Source organism: Bombus impatiens, unplaced genomic scaffold (genome assembly GCF_000188095.3).
Source record: "Bombus impatiens unplaced genomic scaffold, BIMP_2.2 scf_0637, whole genome shotgun sequence".
NCBI classification, from domain to species: domain Eukaryota; kingdom Metazoa; phylum Arthropoda; class Insecta; order Hymenoptera; family Apidae; genus Bombus; species Bombus impatiens.
The window spans coordinates 1,152,973-1,165,639 of record NT_177056.1 but is presented as its reverse complement, the minus strand read 5'-3'; the positions used below and the strand labels follow the sequence as shown (position 1 = coordinate 1,165,639).

The 12,667-nt window shown below is 38.1% G+C and overlaps 1 protein-coding gene across 6 annotated transcripts in view; it reads right to left on the bottom strand.

Annotated features, from left to right (window-relative positions):
- The window catches only part of LOC100746746, a 317,300-nt gene that overhangs the window by 40,787 nt on the left and 263,846 nt on the right, over window positions 1-12,667 (bottom strand). For all 6 annotated transcript variants that reach the window (XM_012389182.3, XM_033322390.1, XM_024369668.2 and 3 more), the window contains 3 exons: window positions 2,921-2,988; window positions 2,428-2,688; window positions 1,109-1,330 (listed from right to left, as the gene is read on the bottom strand). In XM_012389182.3, coding sequence (XP_012244605.2) covers window positions 1,109-1,330; window positions 2,428-2,688; window positions 2,921-2,988 — 551 coding nt within the window. The remainder of the gene's footprint in view (window positions 1-1,108; window positions 1,331-2,427; window positions 2,689-2,920; window positions 2,989-12,667) is intronic.

The window sequence follows — 12,667 nt, the reverse complement described above, 5'->3', positions numbered from 1 at the left end:
TTAAAAAAAAAAAAAAAAAAAAAAAAACGGGACAAAAATGCAGAAACACGACCTATAAAGCCTATACAACGTAGCCACGCAAGGAATTCGGTTTCAGAGCGGAGACTTTTAACCTCTCAGCAAGAATTTGCGGTAAAATTCCAGGCTAGGCCGATCAAAGATTCGCGGTTGCAGGTAAAATCAATCCCAAGAATGTTGAGAGAGGATCGAACGATGCTGGTGATCGCCTCAATTTGGTTAACCATGGCTGCAGAGGGCAGAATCATCGCAATCTAGCAAGGCTACGTGCAGTTATGCGATACCATGGAATACCCCAAGTAGTTGACGTCGACCGCCGCGCCAGTGTGCCGATAACACGCGGCCCAAGAATCCGATCTGGTGTCCATAGACACCGTCATAGTTTACGTTCTTCGTGCCCTGGTGCTATCGGTACCCGCGGTTTTCCCCGCGCCAAGACGCACGATCATCAGTTAACGATAACGTCAATGTGCCAACAATTTGCCCGCAGGATCGCTCCTTTTCACCTGGCCACACTGTGGTAGTGTACGTGTCACTTCGTACATGTTCGGTTACGTGGATGTTGGAAGAGATTTCATGTGCATGGAATTGGTTATCAGCAACTCGGACAGAGGTAGATTGATTTTTATGAAACGAATGTTCGAAGGGTTTTGTGGAAATGATAATATTATGATTTTACGTGATTTTTTAATATCGGTCGTAGACTTTTTCCAACTATGGTATCAGGTTGGTTACCGAGTACTGTTGCGGGGATTATTTTATGAATAGGGATTTTTGCGTTGACAGTTTGAGCATTGGAAACCTAATAGTGACATTATAGGGATATTTCATGAGACTGGTTCTAAGTTGGGAATTAAGCGCGCCTTCAGTAGATTGCTTCATGAGCGAGCTTTCTCCTACGAACGATGGTACATTAAGCTAGTTTACAATTGAAAATTCAATAGTGATATTATAGGAACATTTCGTAAGAGTGGTTTTAATTTGTCAGCTAAGTGTATCTTAGTAGCGAAGAATTTGGTGCTGCCGTACTAGAGGTTATTTTGTAAGTATCGGAATTTTTTATATATAAACTTTGTTTATGAGCACTTACTCTGTTTCATCTTGAACGTCTTGGCAGCCTCCTTAACGCTGATCAAGCCAGTACAAGAGGCATCCTCACTTTGCGCCAAATTCCACGAATTGTTCGAAGTTTGTTCATAGATGAAGCATCTATAGCTGTCCTCGTCGCTAGTTTTCCGCGGAGCGTGCAACCTCGCCACTAGATTGTGCGTGCTGCTTTCCTTCCACGTGGCTAGGCACTCTAGTTCCACATCTTCAAACAAAATCAAACGTTACGTTGAATCGGGTGTACATTACTTTACTTCAATTACAAATCTTAACTCGCAAACCTTTTTAAGATAAGAGTAAAACCAAAATTTTAATTATCAAATCTCTGCCAAATGGGATTTCCGCAGAATTGTTTCCTAATTTATTCAAACTTGATCAAACTTCTTCAAACCTTAATTCGAAACACCATTAAACTATCCAATAGTAGAAGAAATAATACTTTTAAGCTATTTAAGTCGACTTTACGTCAAATCCTAACCTACAGAAATACTTCAAAGCTAGCAAGAAGAAAAGAAAATGATATTTTAGTTTTGTTTCAAGGCACTCAATGTCCTTGTACAAATTTCGGTCATCGAATAAAAATCCTCATCGTTGAATCATGAATCTTCTGACCACCATTAGCTTCCCCCAATTACACCGCGATGCATAACGATTCCAATTACGAGGAGGGCTAAATCGTCGGCGGAGAAAATTATGGACGGAAATATTCTAACCGTTAATAAACCGCACCGCAGCCGCGTAGAATGAATTATAGCGGCACGAGCGTTTTCCCTTGGTATAATAATCGCGGAAAATCGGTCGGACAAGGGGTAGCAGCAACAAATGGTAATTGACAGGGCCGTTAATCATTCGCCGGAAGTTCCACTGACCGTCACAGATTCTCTTCCACTGCGTGTCGTGTTAATTAACGTCGTCATTGGGTATTTCTCGGTGCATGAAGAAAAATTACGGTTTTTCGCATGAAACTACCTGATGGACAAATATTGAAGATATTTATCTTAACTTTTTCGAAATTTTGTCTTGAAAGAATATATTTATTTGGAGAAGAATACAGAAAAGAAGATATCGTCGAACAGACCGTGGATATTCGTGCAAATTCATATTTTTATTAACACGAGTAAAGAGTTGCTTGAAACTACAGATGTTACGATGAGTACCTTATTTTGCAATATTTTGTATATTTCTCAATATTATGTAAATTTTCCATAGTTTTATACGTTTCAATTTTCTACGAACGTGTAATTTTTATGCATAGCAATATATGGTCAGAAAGTATAAATATATACTATGAAGTATACTCACCGACGCTTTCAGAGGACAGCACATTGGCACACGCCTGGTAGCGGAAAAGCAATCGCGATTCTTGAGTGCAGGTTTCTGCTGCTGATAACGGCGACTTACACTCCCCTTCGCCATGACTATACGTGAATTCTAGGGGCCCCTTAAATGGACAGGGCATCGGAGCTGCCCCCGTGCGAAATAGGGAAATTAATATGGCATCGCTTCTCAACTCGCTGCATATGAATGGCAAAGTAGGTTTTGGCGACGCTGTGATGCAATAGGCTGGAAAAGAAGAATCGACGACGACAATTAACATTTTTCATTTCCTTCCCTTTTTTCTGTCTACATTGTTCCCCGTCTTTCAAGTATTAATTAACATTCTCGTCATCGGCAATGTAACGTACCAGTGAAATTGTTTGGTACTTCGTTTTCGATAACTAAACAATTTCTGCAGACATTTGGAATACGCGTTTAAAATCGATTAAAGCAGGTATCTATAACGTGCGAGACTTACTTTCTTTATACTGAAGAACATTCGGATGCTTCATGTGCATGACGATGCATCTATAGCAATCTATCTCTCTGTAACAAAGAAAAAGAAAATTCTGTTATTATAAAATCGAATGACGAGACAAATAAAAAAAGAAATAACCCTGTTTCCTATTCTACGTTTGACACCAAATAAAACGCTACGATAGACAACAAAGTTCTCCTAAACGATTTCGCCCAAGGAAAAGGAAATATCGAAACGCCGTTGCGATCAAACAAACTCCTTCGAACACTTGGTCCATTCAGAAAACACAACATCTCCAACTTCTTTCTAACGTAACAGAGATCGCTCTTAAATACACTCACATCCGAGAAAATCTGCAAGAAAAGATAAAACGAAGTGTACTAACACACGCGATTCCTAGGCATTTGTACACGATGAAAAGACAAACTTCAACGCGCAATAGAGACAAGGGCGGTTAGATAGAGGGTGGAAAAGGGATGACTGGTCCAAGAGGGGGCAAGTAGTATCACGTAGCTACTTAAAACTTTTCGAGCTTGTCTTGTGTCCCTTCTAGTTGCCACCTTGCTTACTTAGCTCTGCTTCGCAACTTCTACCTTCCACTGTAGTCTCTTTCTCTTCCTGCCTCTCCCTTGCTTCCTGTTTCCCACCCCTTACATTCTCCTCAGCTTCCTGCTGGCTGCGACGATGAAGTTTACCTTCGTTTCTGGCTACCTCCTGTACTTCTTATCGAACGTCCATATTTTTCTTTTTGGATGACATTTCTTTCGACGTAATTGATTCTTCGTTATTTTTAGGTGGAAAGAGGTCTAATTAATGATGTGACCAAGCTCAAGTAATTTGCAGTATTTAGTAACATTTATAATGTATAAAGAATAAAGAATACGAATTAAGATTAAATAACGTAACCTAACTGAAATTCAAACTACTACGATAACATGCAGCATAAGAATATCAACGAAGAACTGGAAATGAAAATCTCGCAAAATTCAGCTTAAATAAAATAAAAGGCACCAGGATATTGCCAGGAAACTAGAAATCGGCAGTTCTATTCACTGCCTACCTAAACTTTAATTTAACCAAAATTTAAAAATCTTCCGTGCTTATCTAATGGCACAGACCAAATTTCTTCGCGCGTGCACAAAATTCGTCCGAAACAACGCTGCACATTCTTTCTGTTATTTCCTTTTCCACGAAAGAATCTTGCGCTCATTTGTATCTTGTACATTTGTACGTCTGTTTATCGACAGTTGCTCGTTATTTAAGCCTCGAGATGGTCTCAAAGCGCGAGATCAATGCGAGCAAGCATAAAAGCAGACTCGAAAGATAAATATATATGCGTGAAACGCACGCATCAGCGAGTTCAGACGTTTCGCAACGCGAATAGCTAGCCATTCGTACACTTCGAACGCGGTTCATGGTTCATAAAAGAGAGGACGGAGATGCGTGTGTGCTGGTCTCTGACGTTTATAAATCGACTGTTCCCAAGAATATCGTCTGGAACTTCGCCGTAACTTTAAGATACACTAATGGATGTTTTTCTTGCATTAAGTTGCACGCTTTTGGTAGCAAAGCCTTACAAGCTCGCGTAGAATGTTATTAGATTATTATAAAATAGAGTTTTTGTTAGGAAATCGATATGATTATTTATTCTACCATATCATCGAGTATTTTTGTCCCAATGTATTTTGTGCGTGTTTTTCATTTCTCTTTGTATTCATTCCTCTATCAAATAAAATACTCCTCTTTTTCTTACTTATTAAAACATAACTAAACTGCGTTTATTCTAAACTACGGTGTACACGTCTGAATATTTTCAAATGTCCTCTCAAAGCAGAACGGTCGTCGACCGATTAATTTTCTAAAAGTATAAACTAAATGAAAAATTTGTTCGAAAGAAAGGAGCGAGAAATTTCCAAATTTCCCATCAAGGCAGAAGAATACTCGGTCGATTAACTTTCTAAAATGGAAAGCAACTAGCCTCTCCAAGATCTGAAAGGCGTCTCTTGGAGCTGTTTCGATGGAAGAACACCCTCGTCCAAGTTTTCCACGTTGGCCTGTACATGCAGCCGATCTACAATTCGAAAGTTGTCCAAGTTTGTATGCATGTCAACGAAGCCGCGGACACGGTATCCGAGAGCGGTTTCTCGTGATCGCATTTGGAGTAACTATCAGGCAACCGGAAGCGAAGGGAACGCTCTCTGCCCTTCAGCTCGTGAACCGCAAACGGCTCGGAGTTAAACGCGCCGAACCCGACCGCTTTTGTCGACCCAACTCGACCACTCTCGCAACTTTTACCCAACCCCTTTCATGTTTCGTCCGTTTTTTGCATTTTTTTCTTCTTCTTTTTTCATGCTGGCTAAGGCGACGAATTTTTACTTTTTTTTTATTTTTATTTTTTTTTGAGGGAAGTTTAAATGTACCGATGTTGTCGTCAGAAATGTTGTTTGGATTTTTGAAACAATGTTCCGGGCGTAATTTTTAGTGATCGCAGTTATGGATATTTTAATGCACGATGTTTTTGGAAGACTTGGAATTTGAGTGTATCTGTTGAGTCGTTAGTTTCGTATTATTTTAATATCGTATAGTGTTATTACGTTATATCGTAATTTTGTTTTCTATATTTTATGATGTATAATAATGGATACTGTACAATGTTGCATTTTCAGAATTTTCATTGCCAGAAATTTTATGGTAAATGTTATAGTGAATATCTTTTCGATATAGGAACGCTAAAATTTAATGCACGAATTGGGAAAATTGATTTACACGATGAACTGATTGAACGAAATGTCCTTGGAAATTGAAAAAATTAATGGGCGAGATTGAAGTTGGGCTGGGTAAAAAGATTCGCTGAAATAACAGATTTCGAAAGATTGAAAAGTTCCCCCACGAACATTTCGAAGAATTTAAAAGTTCCGGGACGAAAAATTTGGGTGAGTCGAAACTTTAGAATGGAAAATTTCAAAGGAATGGAAAATACTAAAAGATGGAAATATTCCAAAATATTTAGAAGCTTGATGAAATAACAAATTTCAAGTAGTTGGAGGAACGAAAGAACCGATATGGATTATTCTAAGCAAAATAACGATACTATAATTACACATGCACTATCCAATATTCAAAATGCCTCGTATCAATTAAATTTTCGTTTCTAAAAATTGCAATAAAATTTCTAAAAGTACGCTCTTCTCATCGACTGACTCAAAACGTCGAAAAATACTTCAATTTCTACGAGTGGGGTCGTTGAAAAATCCAACTCGTTAGCCCATAAACGCTTTCCGATCTGGCAGCTGCGACGTGCTCTCAGGATCGATTCTACAACTTCCGGATTATTGCCACGACAACTCGGACGTTTTATCGTTTCTCGATGATCCGAAGAGTTTCGCGGCGATCCTTTAAAACTCGGTGCCACATCGACCGATCGTTCGGTTCTCTGTATCGTTTGAGACGCAACGTCGAATCGGCCACTTTTACGACCTCCACGATACTCACCAATGATCATTGTTATCGCTTACTTTTATTTGTTTGTTCCATTCGGGGGTCGAATTGAAAAACGCAATCAGAATAGTGCCGAAATAGCGGAGCATTATGGACAAGGAGACTCTTAAAAGTTATGTTGTTTGGATCGTTAAGTCGATAGTTATACCATCGATAAAACGTGTTTGATGACTATGTTTAAGTAGTCATACAATGGCAGACTAAGGATTTATCAAGAAAAATCCTAGAAAATAATCTTAACCTAAGCTTAAGTGACGTTTAATGACTATTTTCAAGTGGTTGTAAAAATTACTAGATTTTATCATCCTAGATTACGAATTTCTCAAAAAGATGTCTGAAAAGTAACCTAAACCTAACCTAACCTAAATCACCAAAAGCCTAAACCAGTCCTAACCTAAACATAAGTGATGTTTCATGGCAATGTTCAAACGAATGTAGAGATGATACTGATAGGTTTTTAGGATACGTAGTAGTAGGTAGATAAATGATTTGTCAAGAGGAGCCCTGAGGAGAAACTCTAACCAAAATATAAGTTATATTTGATGACTACGTTCAAACGTAATATAAGCAAATCACGCTTGAAAGCGGATAAAAATCGAAGCACGGCGCGAAATACTTAAACGATACGAAACTAGCTAGATTCTATATTTAGATAACAGATTCGATTCCTTGAATTATGAATATTTTCACTCTGAATCATGACATTTTGTCCGAGAAATTTGGACTCTAAATAAAGTTTCTCGCATCTCCAAAGATACCAGGCTATCTTCAAATCCTTCTATAACAGCATAACTATATCTTGCGTAAAGTGTACCTCGAATAATACCAAAATTTAACAATGTCCTTGCACTATCCCCTCCATTTCAACTTTATCTCCAATTAACCCACTCTCCATTGAAACTCCGAATGTCCTCAAATATTCGCTGCTATACTTCATGAACAGCTTAATAGGCCAATATACGAGACCATGAAACAGTTATAAATCCTAACCTATTCACGTGATTCGACTGCGAAATCCAAAGATGTAAACGTTACGACTGAGAAGGGTTAATCCGCGTGTAAAACGAAAGTAGGTCTCTTAACAAGGGAGTGGGAGGGGGAAGTACAGAAAGGGGTGAGACTGGAAGAATTTCATCCATAGGTTATTACGAGAACACGTTCTTCTATCGTGGTGTGAGAGTTGATGAGAATGTTGATTAAATGTTTCAGCGAAGTTTCGCCAGGGAACCACTCCAATTACACGGAAGTTCCATCGGCGGACACGGTGGTTGTAAGTGAATCCCGACGGCCTCGAATCGAAAGTGATACCGTAATTGAAAAAGAAACGAATGTAAGGGCCGTGGACCCATCGCGGATATCCAATCCGAATTTTAATTTCACGCTCGCCACACGTGTCCACCGAACGTATTACCACTGTACTCTCGCTGTTCGAGTTTTTCAAATTTCTATTTCAATAGCCAATAGAAATTCTAAAGTTATCTCGCAAACCATAACGAATTCTAAAAAGTTTCAGACCATCGAACAAATTCGGAGAAGCGAACAACCGTTTGAAAAAAAGTTCACCAATTAAATATCTGTCTAAAGAATCCACGAACGAATAAAATAACCTTCTATAAATTGAAATCAATTGGCAAGCTACCTTCGGCATCATGGGAAACCAACCAAATCCAAATGAACAAATAATAATTTAAAAAAGCAACCTAGGTCCACCTAAATTAAATCTTTCTTCTAGAAACTGATAAAAGAATTCTTTTAGAAATACCAGTAAAGCCTAAAGTTATCTTACAAAAACTATGAAAAAAAAAATAGTTTCGAAGGATTAAAATGGTCAACAAATAAATTCCGAACGAAAACGGTGGTACACGAAGGGAGGAGAAAAGCGTTTTTCATCGAACAATTTTCGCGCTGTGGCTACTCTTGCTCGTAGTTATCAGTCTGTCGATAACGCCGTTGTCATTACTCGTAGATTGCAACGGGAGGACAGAGAATGAGCTGTCTCAGCGCGATCGTCGTGATTTATTTATGCGATCGCATCGAAAAAACAAGGGGACGAGTTTTTCGTTCGTTGACCTGCTCGTCGAAATAATTTATCGTCGATTATTTATTGTATTATCGTTATTTTCTTTCTCTCTCTCTCTTGCTTGACGCTCAACTGGTAAAATTGAGTTCTCTAAACAATGGACGATGTTTCATAAGTCTTCTTGTCTCTGTTACAATAATAAAGTCATGGTTTACGATTTATTTGTTAATTTGGAACAATTTTTTATTGTTCGCAGGATAACTCGGAAATTTGTTTGGATTTGTAAATTTTATTATTTTGCAAATTCGACGGACGTTAAAGAAATCAAAATTTCATAATTTCCTGAAGTTATGTTTCGAGTTTCTGAATTAAAAAATCCCAACAAAACGAACGAATCGTCGCGAAACGAAAAATTAACTGAGAAATATAACATTTTTTATAGTTTTTGAAAAAATTTCAGTTAATATTGTCCGTGTTAGGTATTAAAAAAAAAAAAAAGAGAAAAAAGCACCGTTTCGTTTTATCATCAAACGATCGCTAATTCATCGTCCCTGGCTAAACGCATTTCACGGAATGCTCACGAATCGCATAAATCTCGCGGTTGCGTTCGTAATGCGTTTAAAAATGATTCATCGCAATGCTCGCAGTTTCGGAAACAAGCAGCATTTGTAACCAACGACACGTTCTCCTTTCCACGCTGGAAAAAAATCGTCGTAACTTTTTCATGTTCTAAATTTTTCATTTGTAATTCGACGTTGGAACCAAAAACAGCCACTTTTTATTTAGATCGCATTTGCGTTGGATAGAAAGTTCTGGAAAATCTAGAAATTCAATTCTTCACGGTTGATCGGAGTTAAAAAGAAATTTAGGCATACTAATGATCCTGATAAAATTTGAAATTCGATGAAACAGGCTACCCTAAATAATATAAAAAGTTGTAATTTTAATTCGACTAAACAAGCACTTGAAACAAAGAATTTCAGTCTTCAGAAAACATCGCAAGCGATAAAAATATTAAAGGAAAGAAAGCTAAGAAACTAAGAAGACTAAAATTAAAATTTGAAACTTCTTTCTAACCTACAACTTTAATAGATTTGTCAAAGATGAAGTTTCCAGGAGATTAAGGGTACTAAAATTTATATTTAAAACTTAATCCGCAACTTTAATAAATTTATCAACGTTTATCAAAGTTCCTGCGAAATTAAGAAAAATATCGCTCTAAGTGAAACGAAAACTTTGAGAGCACATACGGGAAAGTTCGAAAAAGAACTGAAACGAAGGGAAAGCCATAACGCATTAATTATATTTCCCTGGTTCCGACGCGTGAGCTATTCTTCTTTTTCCACCCCTGTAATGGGACGCGGCAGACGAAGCGTATTTATCTCCGCGTTAAGAGAAATCGGCCATGTCAAGTCGAGTATTCGCATTTTAACGAGAGCCTCCGTTAAAGTCACCTCGTCACGGCCACTCGATAATTCCGATGCCTAGTCGAGGCACGTGGATTAATAACGCGCCACGAGAACCAGTCATAGAACAAGCTTCGTTCCTTATATCCAACTCCCTGAACCCAAACCCTTCTCCTCCTTTTTCCTCCTCCTGCAACTTATTAACAACGACCCTATCGAGCGTAAACCAGAATTCCGGAGTTACCGATGAATGAGCTATAATTGATGAGCACCTTGGTCCTCTGAGAACGACGGGGTGAATCTGGGGTAGCTGATTGTTACGCGGTGTTCTCAGAAAAATTTTATATCGAGTGTTTCATCGGTGAAGATGAGCGGATGATTTGTGTCTGTGTGTAGATTGGATTATTTTGAAACAACTTCTAATTAAATCTCGTCCAATCTTTCCTTCGTCATCGTCACTCAATTCGCCCTAATTAAGTAATTAAACGAGCCAAATTTCTGAACAAATTATCCTTACTTTTCTTTCCTCTAAAATCTTTAAAGTTTTCTTAAAATCTTTCGTTTCATCAAATTATTTATTAGTACCCAACTAAAATGGGATCTACTGCATTCCATAGACAGTTATTGTTAAAAATAATTTATTACAAACATCGAGTCTGACACACTCCACTCTGCAAATATCTATCGTTAGAAACAATTTGCCACAAAGATTTCCTGCCTCTCTCTTTCGAAATCTTTGTCCCATCTTCAACGATCGATTCACCCCAATTACCAATCACGATTCAAACAATTCTTCTCCAGTCTTGAAATTCCACAACCATCGACGATCTAAAATTTTCTTTCTCTCGATAAGCCCAAAGCCTGTTCCCACTGGGCGACAACACGATAAAAGGGGTAGCAGGATATAGAAAAAAAAGCGTTGGGCTCGTTGTTGGGCGGACATGATCAGCGGCAGGCCGGTTGTTTGTATTGTCTAATAGCCGGATGGCGTGCAAGGGTGAGTTTCACCCCTTCCTGTCGAATGGCGGCCGCCACCATCTCGTTCTCGGACATGGTTTATTGATTCCTCCGCTGCGTAAATACGCACGCCACTCCGTGGTCCCTGCTAACGACGCCCATGAGGGCGTCGCGACGCGGACTGCGGCTAACGGCCACGAATTATCGTACACGATCGTTTCCACCGTGCTGACCCCGGTTTTTTCCGACAGTTTTGTTGCTTCCTCTGTGATCCGCCGACGATGGCTCCAACCACGTGAAAAGGGAAATCGAGGGTGGAATTTTTTAGTAAATCTTGTTGATGGCTTTCGAGGGGTTGGTTTTAGGACGCTTTCAGAAGGTCGAGAGAATTTTTGTGAAAGATCTCGAGGTTGATTAACGATAAATAAAGGGGACTTGACTCGCTTTGCTTCATTTAAGCGACTCTGAAATTCTAAAAAGTTTTGAAAAATTGTACATGAACGTATGTATGGTGTGTCTGATCGTATATTGTCCATATCTCCTTATTTCGACAGTATCGTTCATTTTGTCGTATTTTATCCACGTATCTTGGAAATGAAAGACATCTAAAAGAATTGTTCAGAAAAATATATGCTTATTGGATACATTGCACGGTACGTCTGACCACATACTGATTGCATCTCCTTGTTCCGACAATTTCGTCTATATTTAGAACCTCGTTGGAATTTTCATTGTATGAAGTTTCGAAGATACGATGACTGGGAATTTTTGCGGAAATTGGAAGAAGAATACATGGGTTTTAATAAATTATGTTGCTGACTTGTTCGAAAAATATACGTGTAATCAAATACGTGTCATCTCGATGATGAAATTGAAATTGTTAATTTTATTATAATTTAAGAATGATGACGCGGAAAATTGGCGGGAATCGGGATGTTGTTTAAATATTTGTAATAGAATATGAAATGGAATATTTGTCTTTGCGTATCTTTGGCCGCTGCGAAACGCTATTTACGCATATCTGTTCAGCTATGGATGATAATTTCACAGTATTATTCACGCAAGACAAAACATTTAAATATAATTATACATACCAATCTGTCGTGGATTATGCTTTGAACTTAATTCCGGTAAATATTAATTGATCAATGATGTTATAAAATAATATACATATATCGTCGATAATCATATTGCAATTTCATCAGCAACGTTTACCGAATTCAAGTCAAATTATTCATAATCAATTATTAACGATTCATTTGTCGCATTTACCTCGCTCAAATGTTAATAAAATCGTAATTAAACTGAAACTTTAAAATATAGTCATCCAATGTTTTTTCTTCAATTTTTTAAAAATTAAAAACGAGATACACCGCGATTACAGAACTCTACATAAATCCACAGAATAAAATAATCATTGTACATGAAAAAATAAAACCCTAAGATATCACATCGTAAAATGAAATAATCCAAAGATAACTTTTGATAAATCCTACTTTTAATTCTTTATTTTAAATAACCATAAATCACGATAGAATTAGCGTGACCATTTTACCATGCATATCTCATTTCAAATTAAATAAATCATTTTAGATTTATCTTTTCCAGACACATAGCGCATACAAATTCGGTAAGAAATATGTAAAAAAACTGCAAGTTTTTTCGAAAAACTTTATCCCAGTGAATCTTCCTCTTTTTGATTGGTTAATCCATAGGCGTCGGCGAATCTATCTTCGGGCGAGCGTGTACGCACAGAGGGCGATCGTTCTCGTCGGATTACGCGGAGCGCACGCACGCTCCTCGACGCTCCAGCTAAAGCCGGCGAGCTTAAACTTAGGTGGCAGCCAATCACGGCCGGTGAACCGC